The sequence below is a fragment of the Malus domestica genome, chromosome 06 (assembly GCF_042453785.1).
Source record: "Malus domestica chromosome 06, GDT2T_hap1".
NCBI lineage: Eukaryota > Viridiplantae > Streptophyta > Magnoliopsida > Rosales > Rosaceae > Malus > Malus domestica.
The window spans coordinates 27,630,205-27,651,229 of record NC_091666.1 but is presented as its reverse complement, the minus strand read 5'-3'; the positions used below and the strand labels follow the sequence as shown (position 1 = coordinate 27,651,229).

At 35.5% G+C, this 21,025-nt stretch overlaps 2 protein-coding genes across 4 annotated transcripts; one reads left to right on the top strand and one right to left on the bottom strand.

Moving 5' to 3' along the window:
- The first annotated feature begins 6,567 nt into the window (after positions 1-6,567).
- On the top strand, positions 6,568-8,932 carry LOC103437559 (cytochrome P450 CYP749A22-like). 3 transcript variants are annotated; one of them, XM_029103831.2, is made up of 6 exons: positions 6,568-6,989; positions 7,085-7,314; positions 7,392-7,624; positions 7,707-8,085; positions 8,198-8,605; positions 8,748-8,932. In XM_029103831.2, the coding sequence occupies exons 1-6, from the start codon at positions 6,794-6,796 to the stop codon at positions 8,796-8,798; spliced, it is 1,497 nt and encodes a 498-aa protein (XP_028959664.2). In that variant the 5' UTR covers positions 6,568-6,793; the 3' UTR covers positions 8,799-8,932. The 3 variants fall into 3 exon arrangements, with proteins under 3 accessions (XP_028959664.2, XP_070680146.1, XP_070680147.1); XM_070824045.1 differs by having other exon boundaries at positions 6,586-6,986; positions 7,084-7,314; XM_070824046.1 differs by having other exon boundaries at positions 6,586-6,986; positions 7,084-7,314; positions 8,198-8,775.
- Positions 8,933-19,614: 10,682 nt separating this feature from the next.
- LOC139196913 (uncharacterized) lies at positions 19,615-20,196 on the bottom strand. The gene has a single exon (XM_070823268.1). It carries the CDS (start codon positions 20,194-20,196, stop codon positions 19,615-19,617), a length of 582 nt encoding a protein of 193 aa, XP_070679369.1.
- Positions 20,197-21,025: the final 829 nt, after the last annotated feature.

Sequence of the window (21,025 nt, the reverse complement as noted above, 5' to 3'; positions counted from 1 at the left end):
ACCGCCAAACCGCATCGAACCGTATGAAAAAAAACCGAAAAAAACCATGTTGACCGGAAAAGTCAACTTTGAGCCAAAAACCGAACCGGACCGTTCAAATCGGTTCCGGTTCCGGTTTCGAATGACCATGAACCGGCCGGAACCGAACCGTTTTATTAATAATAAATAATTTAATTATATATATACACACATGTCATGGTATGATAGGTTAGAAAATTGGTTTCACCAAATTGCAAAGCATTGGATTTCATCCCAATTAGGTTTCACTCTCACTAAGTCACTGACCTCCTCACGGCCTCACACACAAGGCCTCACACACTCACACCCCATTTCTTGATTCCCCTATCCCATTTCACATAGACCTCTCATCCAAAATATCAGCGATTCAGCCCACAACCTCAACTGCGACGGCCTTCATCATCCCTCCTTCGCGACAGCTCAGACACAGACACTTCATCCTCCGTCGATCCGTCCTCCGCGACAGCTCAGACAATTCCTTGGTATTTTCTCTATCTATTCTCATATTTGAGATTAGGAATATGGTTGAGTTGAGTTCCACTGGAAGTGTGAAGCTGATCAAACTTCCATTGCTATATGATCTAAAAGCATTGTTAAAATCTTTTGACATAGATAAAAGGAAGTATGCAGTTTAAGCTAATTCAATGGTACAAGAGTCTGATATAAGGAAGCCTGGGCATGGTTTATGTTGTTGGGAACCACTTAATGTTTACAAATTTTGGTCTTAGAAATTTTAATATTTTTAATTAGAAAATTTTGGTCTTTTTCCTTATTCTCAGACTGGGATTCCGCATCATAATACATGACAATACTTTATGTGGCTTTTCTCCTTTTCTTTTGTAGTAGTTTTTGTTTTTTTGTTTTTGCAAATCTTTAATTAAGGTTGTGTAGGCTAGATTACTAGCATTCTAATTTTTAACTGGAAGATTGTTGAAACCTATGAATAAGGTTATGCTTGTTGAAGATTAGTCTGTACAATATACTGCCTAGTGACTGTAGCTTAATACTTGCATGATCTATATTATTGAAATGTCTTGTTTAAATTCAAGGATGAACTGATGCAAGGCTATGAGAATGTCATAATTTTCACTTTATAAGTGGTTACAAATAGGTGTTATCTCTCTTTTCCATGGTTTTTCTAGTGAAATAAAATGAGTATTGGAGAATGATTTTTGGTTTTTATTTGGTTTAATTTGATTTGTTTTTAAATCTACTATACTATGCTCCTTCTTGGCGTTCAACTTAAATAAACCTCCTAATAAGCTTGACTGTTTATTGATTCTGTTAATTTAATTGGTATCTTTGGGTTGGGGATATATTATTTTCACCGAGTAATGTGACATACTGAATAACTTTTCAGAGAAGGGTTGATGTCGTACAAACAATTTATTCAGGAGCTTGAAGATGACAATTTATTCAGCAACCTTCCTGTTTAGAGTAATTATTCCTCAATTGCTTTGCAAAGGTATTGTCTTCTCTGCCTCCTCTTGGAATATGAGTGTAGTTAATTGATGAGATCTTGTTCTAATCACTCGATGTGTCTTTTTTGGCCTATATATTGAATGATGCAGGGGCAGAAAAATAAACCTGAGCTTAAAGATTTGTGGCTGGAGCCATTAGTTCCTTCTGTTTCTTGGAAACCTTGTGCCGACCAACGAGTTAGATTATCAAGCGCAACGGATGGAGAGAACTGAAGGTATGTCATCTATTTCTTCATCATCACCTTCGTCATTACCGGATCCAACACCATCACCACCAACTCAAACTCAATCCCAACCACCAACTCCACCACAACCTGAACCACCAGCTCCACCCCAAGCACAATCACCAACTCAACCGAGTGGTATTCCTTCATTGCCTCCTCTTGTGAACAGTAGGCGCAGGGCAAAAGTGTGGGAGCATTTTGTTGAATATGATGACATAGAAAACATTGTGAAGCCAGATGGGACCAAAGAAATAATTATTAGAAGGAGAGCTAGGTGTAAGCACTGTTCTACTACCTTTGCTGCTAACCCTTCTGGAAATGGTACTTCAACTGTTACAAAACATATTGAGGGAGGAAGATGTAAGAGTTACCCGAGAATAAATCAGGATAAAAGGCAAAATATTTTGTCTTTTAATGATGGTGTTGGTACTCTTATGGCTAGGGGGAATACGAAAGAGGATTGCATAAAGGCATTGGTATAAACGGTTGTCTTAGATGAGTTGCCGTTTAGCCATGTTGAAGGGAGAGGGTTTAGGTTTTTCTGTAGTGTTGTTTGCCCCCATTTTTATCCACCATCTCGTAGGACACTTGCGAGGCACTTTGTCCTCATGTCTGATGAAATGAAAGCAAAATTGAAAGCAGAGTTAGCCTCACATAGAGTTAGCCTCACAACCGACACTTGGACAAGTCTTCAAAAGGTAAACTACATGGTGATAACGGCACATTTCATAGATAGTAATTGGAAGTTGCATAAAAGAATACTAAACTTCTATGTCATAGCTAATCACAAGGGGAACTCCATTGGAAAACTTCTTGAGGTTTGTTTGCTAGAATGGGGTTTGGAGAATGTACTAACCATCATGGTTGATAATGCTTCTTCAAACAAGGTTGCAATAGATTATTTGAAGACAAAGATGTGTCATTGGCAAAATTCACGAATGATACTTGAGGGGAAGCACATGCATGTCAGGTGTTGTGCTTATATTGTTAACTTGATAGTTCAAGATGGTTTGATGACATTAGATAAATCCATCTTAGCTATTAGGAATGCGTTGGTGTATGTAACATCTTCTCCACAAAGGGTGGAAGCTTTTAGGAGTTGTGTTAAGAAGGAAAAAATTGAATGCAAGGGTCTTGTTTTCTTAGATGTGCCAACTAGGTGGAATTCCACCTATTTGATGTTAACGAATGCTTTGAAATTTGAAAAAGCTTTTGTGAGAATGAGAGATGATGAGATTGCATACTTGTCATGGTTTGGTGAAGAGTTGCCGGGAGAAGAAGAACGTGTGGGTGGACCTTCCAATGGTAAAAAGAGGCATGGGCCACCAAATATGGAAGATTGGAGCAATGCTGCTATCTTTGTCAAATTTTTGAAAGTGTTCTATCAAATGACATTGAAGATGAGTGTTACTTTACATCCGGCTTGTCATAGTACTTTTTCTGATTTGCTTGCAATTGACGAAGAGATAGTTGATTTGTTTGTCGAAGAAGATATGTTATTAACTCAAACCTACACAAGCTTGATATTGTATGAAATGGCACTAAGCATGAAGGTAAAATTTGATAAGTATTGGGGTAAAGTGAATCCTTTTCTATTTGTGGGACTTGTGCTTGATCCAAGATATAAACTGGGCTATGTGCCACATATTTTGAAGCGTCGTGGGTGTAGTATTGATGAAGCCATGGCTAAGAAGGATGAGATAAAAAGACTAATCTTCAATCTATATGATGAATATGTTCATTCTTCCAACCAACCAAGTGGTTCTAGTGCTAATAGTTGTTCTAATACTACTAGTACTACAACTACTATTGGTGGGGCTGATCCAAAACAACATGGAAGGGGGAAAAAACGAGCGGAAATGGATGAAAGTTGGATAAAAGAAGTTGAAGCAAGTAATGCCGTGCTCTCAGACCATGAGTTTGATAGGTACTTGTTAGATCGCAATGAAAAAGTGGAAGTAGGTCAAGATTTTGATATTTTAAATTGGTGGAAATTGAATGGTGTTAAATACCCGGTGTTGGCACTAATTGCTAAGGAAGTTCTTGCAATTTCAGTCTTAACGGTAGCTTCAGAATCTGCCTTTAGCACGGGAGGAAGGATTGTAAACTCATATCGTTCTTCATTGACTCCTCTAATGGTAGAGAGGTTAATTTGTACTCAAAATTGGTTGATGTCAGATAACATCTCAATTTTAGACGATGAGACAATCTTGGAAGATATAGAGTTTTATGAAGCACTTGAAGCAGGTATAAATATTTATTTTTCATTACTTTGTTTTTGTTTTTTCTCTTGTTTTGTTGTATGCTTATTTTCTAATGAGTTCTTGATTTTTATATGTTCTAGAAAAAAGGAATGGTGGCACATCTAGCATTGGGAATTCATAAGCTATTCAGTCCTAACTTATCACCTTTTACTAGTGATGGTATGTATGTAACTATAATTTTTTAGCACCTTCCTTACTAGTTTGAGTTGTAAGATATATAATTTTGAATTTAATGAATAAGATATATAATTAATTGATACATGAAGGAGATCATATGGGATGGGATAGTTAAATTGTTCGAGTGACATATTTTTGGGGCATCCAGCTCGTAGCTTTGGAGAATAGGTTTAGCATTGGAGCTCAGCTGGGTTTTCTCCTTAATCTTTCACGTTTACATGATATGATTATACAAAAAGAGTGGGTGTATATTTGTTAGCAGATTCTGTTTAATTGTTGTGTAATAAATTGCTTCTTCAAACTTTCAAAACTGGGTGTATATTAAGTTTATACCTGTAATTAAATTGGGTGTATACCTGTAATTAAATTTATACCTACAGAAAGAGTGGGTGTATATTTGTCAGCCCATGCATGCTCTCTGACATAAGTTGTTTGATTATGCTTGCTCTTTGAAATAAGTTGTTTGATTGTGTACATGAGCTACTGATTGTGTACAGGAGCTGCTGCTTGCTCTCTGTCTAAAATAAGCGTACAGTTTGCTTCTTCATTTTTTTGTTTGTTGACCGACTGATTGGTCAAGAATCAAGAGAATCAAGATTGGTTACAAGGCAAATGAAAAAAGCAAAGAAATTTTGGTATTGGACAAGCATTTTGATACCACAGAGATAATGTGTCTATCGACTTTTGTTGCACTGTCCAATCAATTATGTGCCAAGAGACTCATGACAATTGACACATATGGCCAAGTTTGCTGATCAATGTATTTGTTTTAGTTATCTTTTTGTTGACTTGGTGCCACTACCAAGGACATTTATATTAGAAAAGATGTCTTGGATGCAACTTTATATAATTAATGTTAGAAGATGTATTTGAATGCATAATGATTTGGTGTTCAAATAATTTAGTATTCGGAACCGTAAACCGGCAAGAACCGAATCAGAACCGGTGTAGACCGAACCGTAAGGTTCTAGTAATAAATTTAAGTGGAACCGCACCGAACCGAACCGAACCGTTGATATTTTCCGGTTCCGGTTCCGATTTATGAGTGGAACCGCACCGAACTGCACCGTGCCCACTCCTAGTAGTATTGACTACCCCAACAAAAAAGAAAAAAAAAAAAAAGCCCGGTTGTTGAAAGAAGAACTGCAAATCATGTTGAAAAACAATTAAAAATAAATGGGTTTATTTGTTTGGAGTGAGGTTGGTTCAAATTTTCAATTAAATAATTGTTTGATTACGTGTATGATTGAAGACATATTTATTTTAGCAGGACTTTTTACTCAATTGATTATTCCAAAAAATATGAATGGCTAGATATATTTAGTCAATAAATCTAACTGCTAAAAAAAAAAAAAAAAAAAGAGTTATGCGGCTGCAAATCCCTTTTATTTAATAGCACGGGACATTGTAGCCAATAATATGGCAATGTCTTTGGATTGTAGTAAGTAGTCAGAAAAGTAAGCTAACAAAGCTGACACGTTTAGGTGTTCTACATGGTCATTTGACTTGAGGATAAAGCTGAGGAAACTATGGACTCCGGACTGTTGAAAATTTGATCAATTAACAAAAAATGAGTTCTTTGGGAGGCATAGTAGCCATTCTTTCAATTTTTAAAAGAAATTTTAATGAAAAGCTTTCGATACTGTTTATTTTAACGAAAAATTACATTTTAACACTAAAAAGTCAATCATGATACTATTTATTTTACCATTTATTTTGTCATTATCATTAAAATTCAAAATTTTCAAGCTATTTTCATTAGTTTCTCTATTTTTAAATGCGGAGTATTGATTACCCGGAAAAGAACAATGGCTGGCTGTTGGAAGAAGAATAACATGTCATGTTGAAAAACCAATTAAAAATGAATATGTCTTCATTTATTTGGAGTGATGTTAGTTCAAGTTTTCAATTCAATAATTGTTTGGTCACATGTTCATTTGTGATTGAGAACTTATTCATTTTAGCAAGACTTGCTGCTCTTCTTTCAGCGGTCAAGTCTTATTCCCAAAAAAATGAATGGCTAGATTGTTTTTTTTTAATCACTAAATTTGTAGATAAAATTTTGATAACTAAAAAACATGGAAGTTGATGATTGGTTTATTACTTACACGTTGATAAACGTGCTTATTTTTATTGGTAACACGTCATTTAGTTTGCAAATGTAATCTTTCTAACATTACCCAAAAAAAATTATGCGGCTACAAATCCCGTGTATTCAATAGGACCGGATCCTTTTCTTGGGAATCCGGGGGATCCTGTGATCATAACAGTACATCGTGTGATCAGTTTTTAGGTATTTTTTATATTTAATTCAATTGATTATTCCAAAAAAAATTAATGGCTAGATTGAGTCATTGAATAGCACGGGACATTATAGCCAATAATATGGCAATGTCTTTGGATTGTAGCAAGTAGTCAGAAAAGTAAGCTAACAATCAGAAGCAAACACGTTTAGGTGTTCTAGATGGGTCATTTGTCTTGAGGATAAAGATGAGGAAACTTTGGACTCCGGACTGGAAAATTTGATCAGTTAACCAAAAATGAGTTCTTTGGGAGGCATAGTAGCCATTCTTTCAAGCCTTCTGTGCGTATTTCTTGTCTTTGTTCTCATCAAGATCCTACACAAACTATGGTGGAGTCCGACTCGGATACAAAAGATGATGAAGGCGCAGGGGATCAAAGGTCCCCCTTACAGACTTATCCATGGAAACACCAAAGAAATCTCCGACATGAAAAAGGAAGTCATGCGCAGGCCCAAGAATTTATCTCACGACATAGTTTCTGTAGTTGTACCTCACATACACTCTTGGTCACAGATATATATGGTAACAGCTAACAAGTTACATCTCACTTTTAGTTAACTGTTGTTTTCAATTTGTTCCGACATAAATTTTGGTCATTTTTTTGTACGAAATTGTAGGGAAGAATTATCTTCAGTGGCATGGTTCTCTTGCACAGTTGGTCATTACGGAGGAACCTGAGTTATGCAAAGAGATAATGAGTAACAAAGATAAAGCTTATCCGAAAAGAGAGCCCACTACCTTTGTGAAGAAGCTATTAGGAGATGGTCTTGTGACAACAACTGAAGGTGAAAAATGGGGAAAATTGAGGAAGCTTGCTACCCATGCCTTCCATGGAGAATGTTTAAAAGTAAGTTTTTTACAGTTACTGTGGTAAAGATTGCTGAAGCTAAATTTGTTGATAGCATGACAGTATTATTTGTCCAGAGTTTGTTTCCAGATATGGTAGCTAGTGCTGAGACGATGCTTGAAAGGTGGAGAAATTATGAAGAAAAAGAAATTGAGGTGTTTGAAGAGTTCAGGTTGCTCACTTCAGAAGTGATTTCGAGAACAGCATTTGGCAGCAGTTATTTAGAGGGACAGAACATTTTTGAGATGTTGATGAAGTTAGCCTTCCTAGTTTCTAAAAATGCCCTCAAAGTCAGGATTCCTGGCATCAGGTAATCTCAGTTCATTCCACAAATTTTCTTGGAGTGTTACTTGTGTTCTCATGGTTGTTAGTCTTTTTGCTTAATGTTGCAGTAAATTTTTCAAAACCAGTGATGAGATTGAAGCAGAAAAACTTGAGAAAGGTGTATATGCCTCCATAATGGAGATCGTTAAGAAAAGAGAAAAGACGGCAACGAGTGGAGATGAGGACAGCTTTGGGAGCGATTTTCTTGGATTACTTTTGAAGGCTCGTCATGATGCCAATGACGACCAGAGGATTTCGGTGGATGATTTGGTTGACGAGTGCAAGACCTTTTACTTTGCTGGACAAGAAACCACCAATACTTTGCTTGCTTGGACCGTCTTTCTTCTAGCACTCCATACGAATTGGCAAGAGGAAGCAAGAAAGGAGGTCATAGAATTATTTGGGAAACAAACTCCAAATCTCGATGGCATTACCAAACTGAAAACAGTAAGAAAGTCAACCACTAATTAATCAACTGCTTATCTTAAGTGGAAAAATTAAGCTTGAATTAAGATTGGAAGTAATCTTGATTTGGTATCCATTTTTCGTGTTCATGCAGATGAGTATGATCTTCAATGAGTCTCTAAGGTTATATCCCCCTGTTGCTGGTTTTTCAAGGAAAGTTGAAAGGGAAGTTAGACTGGGAAATGTCATTGTTCCTGCTAATGTTGGATTAGTTATCTCAAATATATCATTTCACCACAATCGTCGAATCTGGGGGCAGGACGCACAACTTTTCAAACCAGAGAGATTTGCTGAAGGGGTTGCTAAAGCAACTAACAATAACATAGGTGCATTTGTGCCGTTTGGAATAGGACCACGAAGTTGTGTGGGCTTAAACTTTGCAATCAATGAAGCAAAGATTGCTCTGTCAATGATTCTACAACGCTACTCCTTCACTCTATCCCCAGGTTATGTTCACTTGCCCATTCAGTATGTGACAGTTCGTCCACAACACGGAGTTCAGGTAATGCTTCACCCACTTTGAACTGCAAAGGCGAATGTGGTGCATGAATCTTGCAAAGTATCATCTAATCAACTACTGATTGTATGTATTAGTCAATTATCATTTCATCTTTTTCAAGATATTATTCTGCTTACTTTGGCAGCACTTTTGGATAATCTGTCACAAAGCACTTGGTGCTCTCCTCACCCACTGATGTGGGACTCCAATTTTAGCTCAACCAAAGCCACACCAACACGTCATGAGTAAGATATGATTATGAAAGGCCGCCATCCAATACGTGTTATTGAACTAGTGAATGTGAAAATTTGAATCCTTTTACTGTGGAAATTATGATTGTCGTCCTACGTGCTTGGGGTTTAGAGTAAGATGTGCATTACATATACAAGAAAATCTGCAGTGGTCACACCCATGTCAAAAGCCGAGGCATTTTCAAGGCATGTCAACCATTCATTTTATAAACCACTCAGACCAAGATTGATCTGTCAATGATTTTACAACACTACGCGTATGCCTCACACTCCCTCCAGGGGGGTGGCTACGTGCACTTGGCCTTTGTGTATCTTACTAGTAAATTTACGTATTGTTCATTCACATACCCTGCAAATTTACATACTGTTCATCCACAGCACGGATTCGAACTGCAAAAGGCCAGAAATTGATGGCTTTTATATGTGGGGTTGTTGGTAGCTTGTAAGTAGAGCAACCAGGTGATGCACGATGGGACTACCTAAATTCGTCACATACTATTATGTAACGAATTTTCAGTACATTTGCAAGATCTTGTAGTGACTAATAACGTTTCCTAGTCTTTGTTTTGGTTTGGTAGAAAGAATCTGTGTGCTTCGAGAACATGAGAATAATATATGAGTAGGAATTGTTTTACGTAGAATAAGAGTCTATATTAATTAGAATTCTTTAAATATAGGCTCTTACAACTCTTTATATATATATATATACTAGCCTCTTGCCACACTCATACGTGTGGCAATTGGCCTTTTTATATTAGACCATGTTTCATTTTTTTAATTTTTTTCATTTAAATAGCTAATTTATATTTTTATTAAAAATCATTCCAAAAAAAAATAAATAAATAAAGCAAAAACACGAAACCTAACCACCTACTAACGTGGGAGAGTTTTAAATTTATATTCATTGAAAATTAAAAAGTGTTGAATCAATTAAACTTTTTTAGGTTCAATTGTAATTTTTGAAATTCTTAAAGGGCAATCTATGGTATTTTGAATATTTCACCTTTATAGTGTGCTCACTTTATATATATATATATATATATATATATATAAACCCGCTTGTGTATAAATATCCAACAAAAATTCAAAATTTAATTAAATTGCCACATAAGAAAATAAGTAACCTACTAATATAAGTTATTTACAAGTTATACCACAATATTATATAACTGTTCTCACACACCCATTATTAGCCAACCATTAGTTTGACTTGATACGGCTAACTGTTTTAGTATCTAATACTGAATCTATATAATGTATACCAAATCTCTTAACTAAACTTTAGATAAATAATTTTGCGAACACACAAACATATATATAATAATAGTAAAACATAAAATAGAAGATACATTATTTTTGAAAAGTAAAAAGTAGGTAAATAATATTCATACAAAAATAAAATTCTAGATACATTATTGTTGCAAAAGAAAATAGGTAAACTATTATCCTAAAAAGTAAACAATAAAATTATTTTTGTACCTACATTAGTTTTGTAAAAATTAAATAATAGGTATATTATTAGTTTCACAAATTATTCACAGTAGGTAAATTATTAGTTTCACAAATTATACATAGCAGGTAAATAATAGGGGCATTATTAATTTCAACATTTATACACAGTAGGTATTATTATTGCTAAAATTAAACAATAAGTAAATTATTTTTGTAGATGCATTAGTTTTGTACAAATTAAATAATACGTACATTATCATTTTAAAAAATTTATTAATAGATAGACTACTTCACCAAAAAAATATATTTAAATTGACAAATATTGTAGAGATTGAGAAAACTTTCCAAATTAAATCCTATATCAATTAGAAGCAAATTTTATGGAGTGAGAGAAACATGAATCAAGCAAATTAATTACCAAACGTGGAAATCATGAATTCTCATGTTACATGCAATGAATTTAGAATATTAGTGCCTTTTTTAATTTGAAAACTAATGAAAATAATTTGGGCCAACTCTTTCTTAACAAAAAACCACCCTAAACTTTTATTAACCAAAAGGGTTTGAGATTTAACCATAAAGATAAAACAATTATATCCTAACCCTACCAACACTAAAAACACGGGCTGATTAAAGCCAACCCCCAATAAAATTATTTTTCCATAACTACCCTAAAGGAGGCTAACCCAAGCCCGCCACCAATCACAATACATGAGAGCAATTGGAAAAAAAAATTAAAAAAATAAGACTACTAGTCTATTTATTCATAGTTCTTTTGATACAATTAGACTACTAATCTATTGATCAGGGCATCTTTTGCTAAGTATGTTATTATGCATATGGTCCATAAACTAACATGGTCTTACATCCAAATACAAGATATAATATAATTGAGATACATCTCATAAGTTATTTTAGAGCGTGTCAATTATAGCGTCACGTAGTGTAATCGATTTACTTATGATGATAATGATTAATGACTGTTGACATATAACTTCTATTTTGTAACATAAGTCACAGTAAGTAACTATGAATAAATAACTATATACATGAACTCAACATCAATGAAATAGTATACTATTTAAACCACCACGAAGTTTCTAGTGGTTGGGGACGAAGTTTCTATCCAGGTCAGGTTTTTTCAGAGGTCCTCCATTGAGCTTGCCTAGTCATACTATAGTATGAGTATGTTAGGCATTCTTATCGTCCAATTTATAATAGGGTTTTTATCACAAATGGTCCATGAAATTGATCTACCTCATCAAGATGGTCCTTGAAATTGAAAATCAATCAATGTGATCCCTGAAATTAGGTGTCGCAAATCAATATGGTTCTTCCATTACAATTATGTCAAAAATTCCGTTATGTGCTGATGTGGCGCACAAGTGGGTCCCACAATGTAATCAAATATTGCCATGTGGATTAAAAATATTTAAATAATAATAAAAAAATTATTTTATACAATTAAAAAAAAAAGAAAAAAAAAAGATGACTGTTCATCATCTTCTTCCCCTCCTACCTAGCGACTCACCATTAATGGATCGAACCGGAGGCCTCTGGAGGATCGCATCGAACTTCCTCAGAAGCTTTAGCACCGCTTCCCAAAACCCAACTTCCGCCACCGGTTCTTCTTCGGCTTCAAAGAAACCCAAGCGGAAGAAGAAGAAGAAGAACCTTTTCGAGGTAGCCCAGTTTCTTCCCAATTGGGGATTGGGGTACCGAATGGCTAAGACCCACTGGGTCGGCGTCTCTTACCAGATTATCAATCTTTACAAGGTATTGATTGCTATCAAATTTTCCCAGATTTTGTTGGGTTTTTGGGTAGGAGGGGAAGAAGCTTCTTTTTTTTTTTTCCTTTTGTTTTTGTTTTTAATCGTATAAAATAATTTTTATTTATTATTTAGATATTTTTAATCCACATGGCAACATTTAATTACATTGTGGGACTCACTTGTGTGCCACATCCGCACATAATGGAATTTTTGACAGAATTGTGACGGAATGACTAAATTGATTTATGACACCCAATTTCAGGGACGACATTGATCAATTTTCAATTTCAAGGACCATCTTGATAAAGTGGATCAATTTCAGAGACCATTTATGATAAAAAAAAAAAAAAAAAAACCCTTTATAATATGATCTTCCTTAAAAAAAAAAAAAAAAAAAAATCCCCCTGAGGAGCTAGCTTATTATATGTATATATTTGCAAAGCTCCGTCAATTCTCAACCAATGATATTGTCTCGACTGCCAATGTTCGTCTCTCTCTCTCCTCTCTATATCTATTTGCAACTCCCCTACAAATGATTTCTAATGCTCTTGGTTTTATTGGTTTTCCCAACCACGTGGAAGCCCAAGAGAGAGTCCTAGCACTCAAAAAATGAGTCTTGCTAGCATTTTCTTTACAAATTTAATTTCTCTCCTACAAATTGGGAGATTAAATACAAACCTGATTACAAATTAGAATCTGCGCGCGTTCGGAAAGTTAGCTTTGGTATGGAATTTTTCGGAAAGAGATTCCGTACATGCCTAATTATAAATCATAATCCAAACAAAAAAAGTGACTGTTACAGCACATCCAATGAACATGATGTAAAATACTAATCATTCGGAGAGTTTTTTAGTCAATAAAAAATGTAAAGTGCTCAATTCAATTTATCGTTGAGTTCGATATTTCTCAACCAATTTTTTTATTGAGACTTCTACTCGAATTGAATTTTTATAACATATAAAAGAATAAAAAGTTAAGTGCCTAAAATTCCTCAACATTTTAGTGTCATTCCAATTTGGTCTTAACTTTTTTAAGCATTTTAAATAAGTACCCAACCTATTGAAAATGTTACATCTGTTAAGTCTCATTTAATTTTTTTTTCGTTAAATGTATAGGTGACAACAATGAGTCCCACTTTTTAACTTACTTGGACACTAAAATAATAATAGAAATAACTTAAAAAAAAGACATGAAGTTGAAAACATAAAAAATAAATAAACAAATTCACAAATAAAATGGAAAACAAAATTGAAGATTGGGAAATATCAAGCCCCCGCCACCTCTAAGCTCAACCTACTACCATTGAAACCCCATCACAACCTGTATATTCAAAACCTACCAACGAATTCAGCTTCCAGTTCTTCTTTGTGGGTGGTGAAGATGGTGGTGGCCGCATCATGGCAGTCCATACCATTTCAGCAACCTCCACAATCTTCTTCTTGATGTTGGCGGCTTGAGTTGTTGGGTGGAGTTAGTGGTTGTGCATTGGGTTTGAAGGTGGCCTGATAAGGGTGGTGGTGACCGTTAGTTAGTGGAGACCATGCTTTTACAACCTTTTTAATAGAGGCGACATTTTTAATAGATTAGATACTATTCTTTTAAGGCTAAATAGTCAAAATGGTCCATGAGATTTGCATAACTCGTCACTTTGGTCCCTAACATTTCAAATCGATAAAAGTGGTCCCTGAGATTGTCCACCATCCATCATTTTGGTCCTTCCGTTAAAAACTACGTTAAGTGTCCTGGAGCTCTTGGCCGGAAGTTTGGGCAATTTTCAAAGCTTCGTAACTCAATCGTTTCTTAACCAAATTCGACCCATAATATATTAAAATGAAGATAGAAAAGTGTAGAATAAGATTATACCTATTTGGAAGCCCAATGGATGCCAGAGATGGCCATAAAATAGCCTCAAAGTTGACTGGTCCGAGGGAAAATTGGAAAACTCGCCGAAAACTGGGTAAACTTTAAACGTTCATAACTTCTTCAATACTCAATGAAATCAAGTGATTTAAAAACAAAAATCATACTTCTAGATGAGACGAAGAGAATAGTACATTTTTAGACAGCTAAATAGACTTGGTTTGGCCGGAAAATGGCTCGAAAGTGGCTAACTCGAGACCAAAACAGCCACTTTCGAACCGTTGTCCGGCCAAAAAACGGTGATTTAGCCATCTAAAAAGGTACCATTCTATTCATCTCGTCGAGAAATATGATTTTCGTTTTTGAATCACTTGATTTCGTTGAGTATTGAAGAAGTTATGAACATTTAAAGTTTACCAGTTTCCGGCGCGTTTTCCAGTTTTCCTTCAGACCAGTCAACTTTGAGGCTATTTTCCAGCTATCTCTGGCAGCCATTAGGCTTCCAAATAGGTATAATCTTATTCTACACTTTCCTATCTTCATTTTGATATATTATAGGTTGAATTTGGTTAAGAAACGATTGAGTTACGAAGCTTTGAAAATTGTCCAAACTTCTGACAAAGAGCTCCGGGACACTTAACGGAGTTTTTAACGGAAGGACCAAAATGATGGATGGTGGACAATCTCAGGGACCACTTTTATCGATTTGAAATGTTAGGGACCAAAGTGATGAGTTATGCAAATCTCAAGGACCATTTTGGCTATTTAGCCTTCTTTTAATGTTTAAAAATGTTGAGACCAATTTGAAATGACAATAAAATATTGATGAGTTTTGGATACTTAATCCAAGAATAAACTTCGTTAATTTGAGAAATTGGGACTGAATGAACTTCGTTAATTGGGTCTAAATTTTTTTCTTATCATTCCAGCTACTGTTATCCATATTGTTTATATGATCAAAACACAAGATATACAATTATATATACAATTTATATGAAGTACTTACTTGATGAAGATGCAGCAACCATGTAGACTATGTGTGGCTAGTAAACACCAAGTCTGATGTAGTTGTTGTGATTGAACAGAACACCGATTCTTCTGCAAACTCCTAGCTTTATGACAATGCTCTATGGGAAGCTTTAGTTGTCGTGTCTAGGGTTGGCAGGGACCGGTGCTTATATACTAGCCAAAAGTCTTAGATTCCATCCATAAGGGAAAGCTAAGAACTTTCCTTACTTGGCTCTTAAGTAAATTATCATAATCATATATTATTATTATTAAGGAATCAATCAAAACCTACTTATATTGTAAGACACTTAATGTCAGGTTGATATAAGGAAAGTAAATCGCAACTCAACTGATCTCCAACCTATACATTCCTATTACATATAGTAGACCATTTATGGTTGATTTATATTGAATAAATCCAACATTCTCCCACTTGGTCTACTAATTGTAATGATCATGCTTCAAACATATGTCGGAGATCATTGTTTCTTTAATGGCCATATCACTGCGATCCAATCCCATCCTTAATTCAAATTTCTGTCAAATGGACTTCTCAATGCAGGACTAACAATGTTGTAAAGATATTTCATCTCAGAACCTTCATACTCACATACATTGTGTCAACCATTCACATGAAAACCATCAAATTATGATCTAGAGATGAACCTTAACTCAAGAACTGTCTTACACTATATCATCTCAGGTCCACTTTATTGTAACTTTATTAAGTCACACCTTATGCCGTTTGAACGATATACATGTTTGCCAATGCAAACTTTTTACCATTCCAAAGTCACACTTATGCTTTTAAGTAGCCTTCATGTTTACCAATGTAAACTTTTTATCATTCCGACATCACACTTATGCTTTTAAGTAGCCCACATGTTTACCAATGTAAACTTTTTATCATTCCAAAATGCCACCTTATACTTTCAAGCATTCTGCATGTTTGCCAACGCAAACTTGTATTGTTCCAAGATGAACTTATGCCAGATGTATGAAATATGCATGCAACACGTGAACACAAATAATTAAAAAACAAACAACAATCTTTATTCAAACCCAACCTCGAAAACAAACCACATCTCAAACCCAAAACGAGTTTGATTCACTTATTTTACTGCAGCTGAAAGAAAACAGCTTTCTACTCCCACTAACTCAGCATATCAAAGTTCGAGATCAATCCCATATTCTCTACGTGCTTCTTAAAAGACATAACTGAAAGTGGCTTGTTCAAGGGATCTGCAAGCATTGATGCAGTATCAATATAGCTGATCTTTATGAACCCTTGCTTAATCTTTTCTCTGATCAACTTGTACTTGATATGCATGTGTTTGGTTCCAGAAGACCTCTTGTTGTTCTTCGAATAGAAAACTGCAGCAGTGTTGTCACAAAATATCTGTAATGGATATGTGACAATATTGAGAACTCTCATTCCTTCTATGAATTTTCCAATCCAAACGGCCTGGGAAGTAGCTTCAAAACAGGCCATGTATTCTGCCATCATGGTAGATGTAGCTATGTTCTTCTGTTTCATACTTTTCCATGAGATTGCACCTCCTGCCATCATGAAGATATAGCTAGAGGTTGATTTTAATGAGTCTTGACATCCTGCGAAATCTGAATCACAGTAGCCAACCAATTTAAGCTTATCACTTCTCTTGTATACCAATTTATAATCTTTGGTTTTCTGCAAATATCTGAGCACCTTCTTTGCTGCAATCCAATGAGCATGTCCAGGATTCGACTGATATCTCCCCAGCAAACTCAATGCAAAAGCAATGTCAGGTCTGGTGCATACTTGTGCATACATTAGGCTCCCTACAACTGAAGCATAAGGTTTATCATTCATCTCAAGCTTTTCAGTTTCAATTCTAGGACTTTGCAGCTTGCTTAGTTTATCTCCTTTGGTCACTGGCACATCACATCCACTGCATGTTGACATATTGAACCTTTTGAGTATCTTATCAATATATCCCTTCTGTGATAGCCCAAGCAAACCCCTCCTTTTGTCCCGAGTAATTTCTATCCCCAAGACATAAGAGGCGTCACCCATATCTTTCATCTCAAAGTTGTCACTGAGTATCAATTTTGTTTCATGTAGTAAGGTCAAATCAGTGCTAGCTATGAGGATATCATCCACATATAGCACCAATATAGTGAAGTGTCTCCCACTGGATTTGAAATATATGCACTCATCTTCTGAATTCTCATCAAAACCATGTGATTGCATAACTTCATCGAACCTCAAATACCATTGCCTCGATGCCTGCTTTAAGCCATAAATTGATTTTCGAAGTTTGCATACTAATTCCTTACCATCTGCATCAATGAATCCCTCAGGTTGTCGCATATAAATTTCTTCCTCCAAAGTACCATTTAGGAATGCAGTTTTTACATCCATTTGATGTAAATGAAGATCATAGTGAGCCACCAAAGCCATTACAAACCTGAATGAATCTTTTGTTGAGACTGGTGAGAATGTCTCAGTGTAATCAATTCCCTCTTGTTGAGTGTATCCCTTGGCTACAAGTCTAGCCTTGAATCTTTCAATTTCTCCCTTGGAGTCTTTCTCAGTCTTATACACCCACTTACATCCGATTGGCTTTGCTCCCTTTGGTAACACTGCAAGTTCCCACACTTTATTCTTTTTCATGGATTCAAGTTCACTTTCCATGGCTTTCACCCACTCTTCTTGTTGCAATCCACTTATAGCCTCTTTATATGTTACAGGTTCACCAATGTTGATATCTGCTTCACTCAAATACAACATAAAATCATCTGAGATGGCTGATTTCCTCAGTCTTGTAGATTTTCGAAGGATGGGTGCAAGGATTTCAGGAATTGGTTCTGTAACTTGTACTAGTTCATGTGGAGCATCATTAGTGGCATTCGGTTCTTCCATATTGACTGTAGTATCATCAATGGCATCATTTTGCACAACATTCTCAGTATTCTCAGTAACTGGTGGTAAGAGATGACTGTGGCTTGTGTTTGGAGTCTGCACCCTAGTGTCTTCTACATTTTCTTGTAAATTAGATTCATCTTGTTCATCAAAAACCAAGTTTTGATTTAAGATTCCCTCTGTTATCTCTTCTATGAACTTCACTTTATTTGTCTCAATGAAACGCATAGAATTTCCAGGACAATAAAATCTATATCCCTTGGTTCTCGGTGGATAACCAATGAAATAGCAACTTACAGTTTTGGGATCTAACTTCTTTTCCTGAGGATTATATGCTCTTGCTTCTGCTTTACATCCCCATATTCTCAAATGTAACAAGCTAGGCTTTCTGTTGTTCCAAATTTCGAAAGGTGTTGAAGTGACAGACTTGCTTGGTACCCTATTGCAGATATAGTTTGCAGTTTTAATTGCATCACCCCATAGAAACATTGGCAAGTTAGTAGTGCTCATCATACTTCTTACCATATCCTTCAAGGTACGATTCTTTCTCTCAGAGACACCATTTTGTTGTGGTGTTCCAGGATTTGTATATTGAGCTACAATTCCTTCACTTTGCAGATAAAGTGCAAAGGGTCCTGGATTTCTTCCATGTTCAGTGTATCTTCCGTAGTACTCACCACCTCTGTCAGACCTTACAGTTTTGATTTTCTTATCCAACTGTTTTTCAACTTCAGCCTTGTAAATTTGAAAAGCATTCAAAGCACTGGATTTCTCAGTAAGCAAATATAAGTAACAATATCTCGAATGGTCATCTATGAATGTTATGAAGTACTTATAGCCATCATAAGTAGGCGTGGGGAAAGGCCCACATATGTCAGTGTGTATGAGCTCTAGTAATCCATTACTTCTAATTGCATCTTTCTTGTGTGAACTCACCATTTTTCCTTTAATGCATTCAATACATGTAACCGGATTGTCAAACTCAAGTGTTGGAAGTATGCCACTTTTACTTAGGTTCTTTATTCTCTCAATTGAAATATGCCCTAATCTTTTGTGCCAAAGAGTGGATGAAGTCTCATCTTGATTCAATCTCTTCTGTCCAATTAAATGTGCTACTCGACATGATTCCTTGCAATTCAGTCGAAACATCCCACCAATATGCAAACCATTCCCAATAATCTGAGAGTTTTTGTGAATTGAAAAGCCACTGTTATTTATTGAAAATACAAAATCTTTCATAACTAGCTGACTAACTGACACTAAATTCCTTCGAATTGAAGGTACATAGCACACATTCTCAAGGTCTAATGTAAAACCAGACTCTAATTTTATTCTAACTATTCCAATAAACTCAACAGCAGCTTTTCCTCCATTCCCAACGATCACTGAGACTTCATCCCTTCTTGGCACTCTCTTGCTTGTGTAGCCCTGTAAAGAGTTTGTCACATGTATTGAAGCACCACTGTCAAGCCACCAAGAATCTCTAGCATATTCAACATTATTTGCTTCAAAACAAACTAAAGCTTCACCTTTAAAAATCATAACATTACCTTTTCCCTTGCCACTGTCGATCCACTTTTTATACTTTTGGCAGTGTCTTTTCATGTGCCCAGGTTTCTTGCAGAAAAAACACTTTCCCTTAACTTTGAACCCTTTATTCGCACTAACTTTGAAGTGATGTAGTGCTTCTTTGTTGTGCTCCTGTCTTGCGGTGCTACTGTTACAATAATCAGTCACCATATTCACCCTTTTTTCAAAATTTTCCTACCTTATATGTTGCTCCTCATGCACACAGATTGCAATCAGTTCATTTAGACTCCACTTCTCCTTATGTGCATTGTATGTGCTTTTTAACTGTGAATATTCTTTTGGCAGTGAATTAAGTGCCACATGAACTAAGAAAGGGTCACTCATAGGGACTTTGAGAGCATTCAATTTAGCACCAATATCTAGTAGTTCTAATATATGTTCTCTAACACATCCCATACCATTATACTTTTTGGTCATAAGTTCGTTCATGAGATTACCAGTTTCTGCCTTATCTGATTCTTTAAACTTCTCATCAATGGATGCCAAGAATTCCTTGGCACTCTCAGACTCAGGAATGCCACCTCTTACTGTGCCAGACATGGATCTCTTGATCACCAAAAGAGCAATTCGATTAGCCTTATGCCACTTCTCATATCTTGCCTTGATATTTGTTATATCATCTGTAGCAGGTTCTGGAGGAGGATTCTCTCTCGTTGCTATGTCCAAATCCATTAACCCCAGGCAGATCTCAAGGTCTTGTTTCCACTTTTTGTAGTTTGTTCCACTTAGGGTTTGAACCGTGTTCACAGCATTCATCACTGAATATATATATAACATGCATGCATTGATTAAACCAATCCCAAAACTTTATAAAAACGAAATTGATCCAACACTTGTGAGCAAGATGGATCAATATGTCTTCTGACACTGATTTATGTGTTATACCAGTCACCTTCATGCTGATTCCCAACACTTGTGAGCAAGATGAGAACCTTCACTACTGATATAGCACATAAATCATGTCATACCATTCATATATGATCCAGAAAACAATGATCAACACTTGTGAGCAAGAAGAACAATCTCTATATCATATAGAATGCAATTTTATGAACAGCAACTTTACTACATGATTCAATCTCTCATGATAAACGGCTGTAGCTTGAATATATGATTAATTGAATTATGTAGATGTTGTCCATATCAACCTTATAAGTACCGAAGTACTAATGATCATGCAGATCAGTTAAAACTGACATGAATTAAAAACTATGCAAGATCTTAACACTGAATGTTTTCGACAATCATCAAATATGCTTATAAAATTTATATATGCCGGTTGATCAATTGAAAACATATGAGGTATTGATTCTTTATTGGTTTTAACCATACAAACAATGGCTCTGATACCAATTGTTATCCATATTGTTTATATGATCAAAACACAAGATATACAATTATATATACAATTTATATGAAGTACTTACTTGATGAAGATGCAGCAGCCATGTAGACTATGCGTGGCTAGTAAACACCAAGTCTGATGTAGTTGTTGTGATCGAACAGAACACCGATTCTTCTGCAAACTCCTAGCTTTATGACAATGCTCTATGGGAAGCTTTAGTTGTCATGTCTAGGGTTGGCA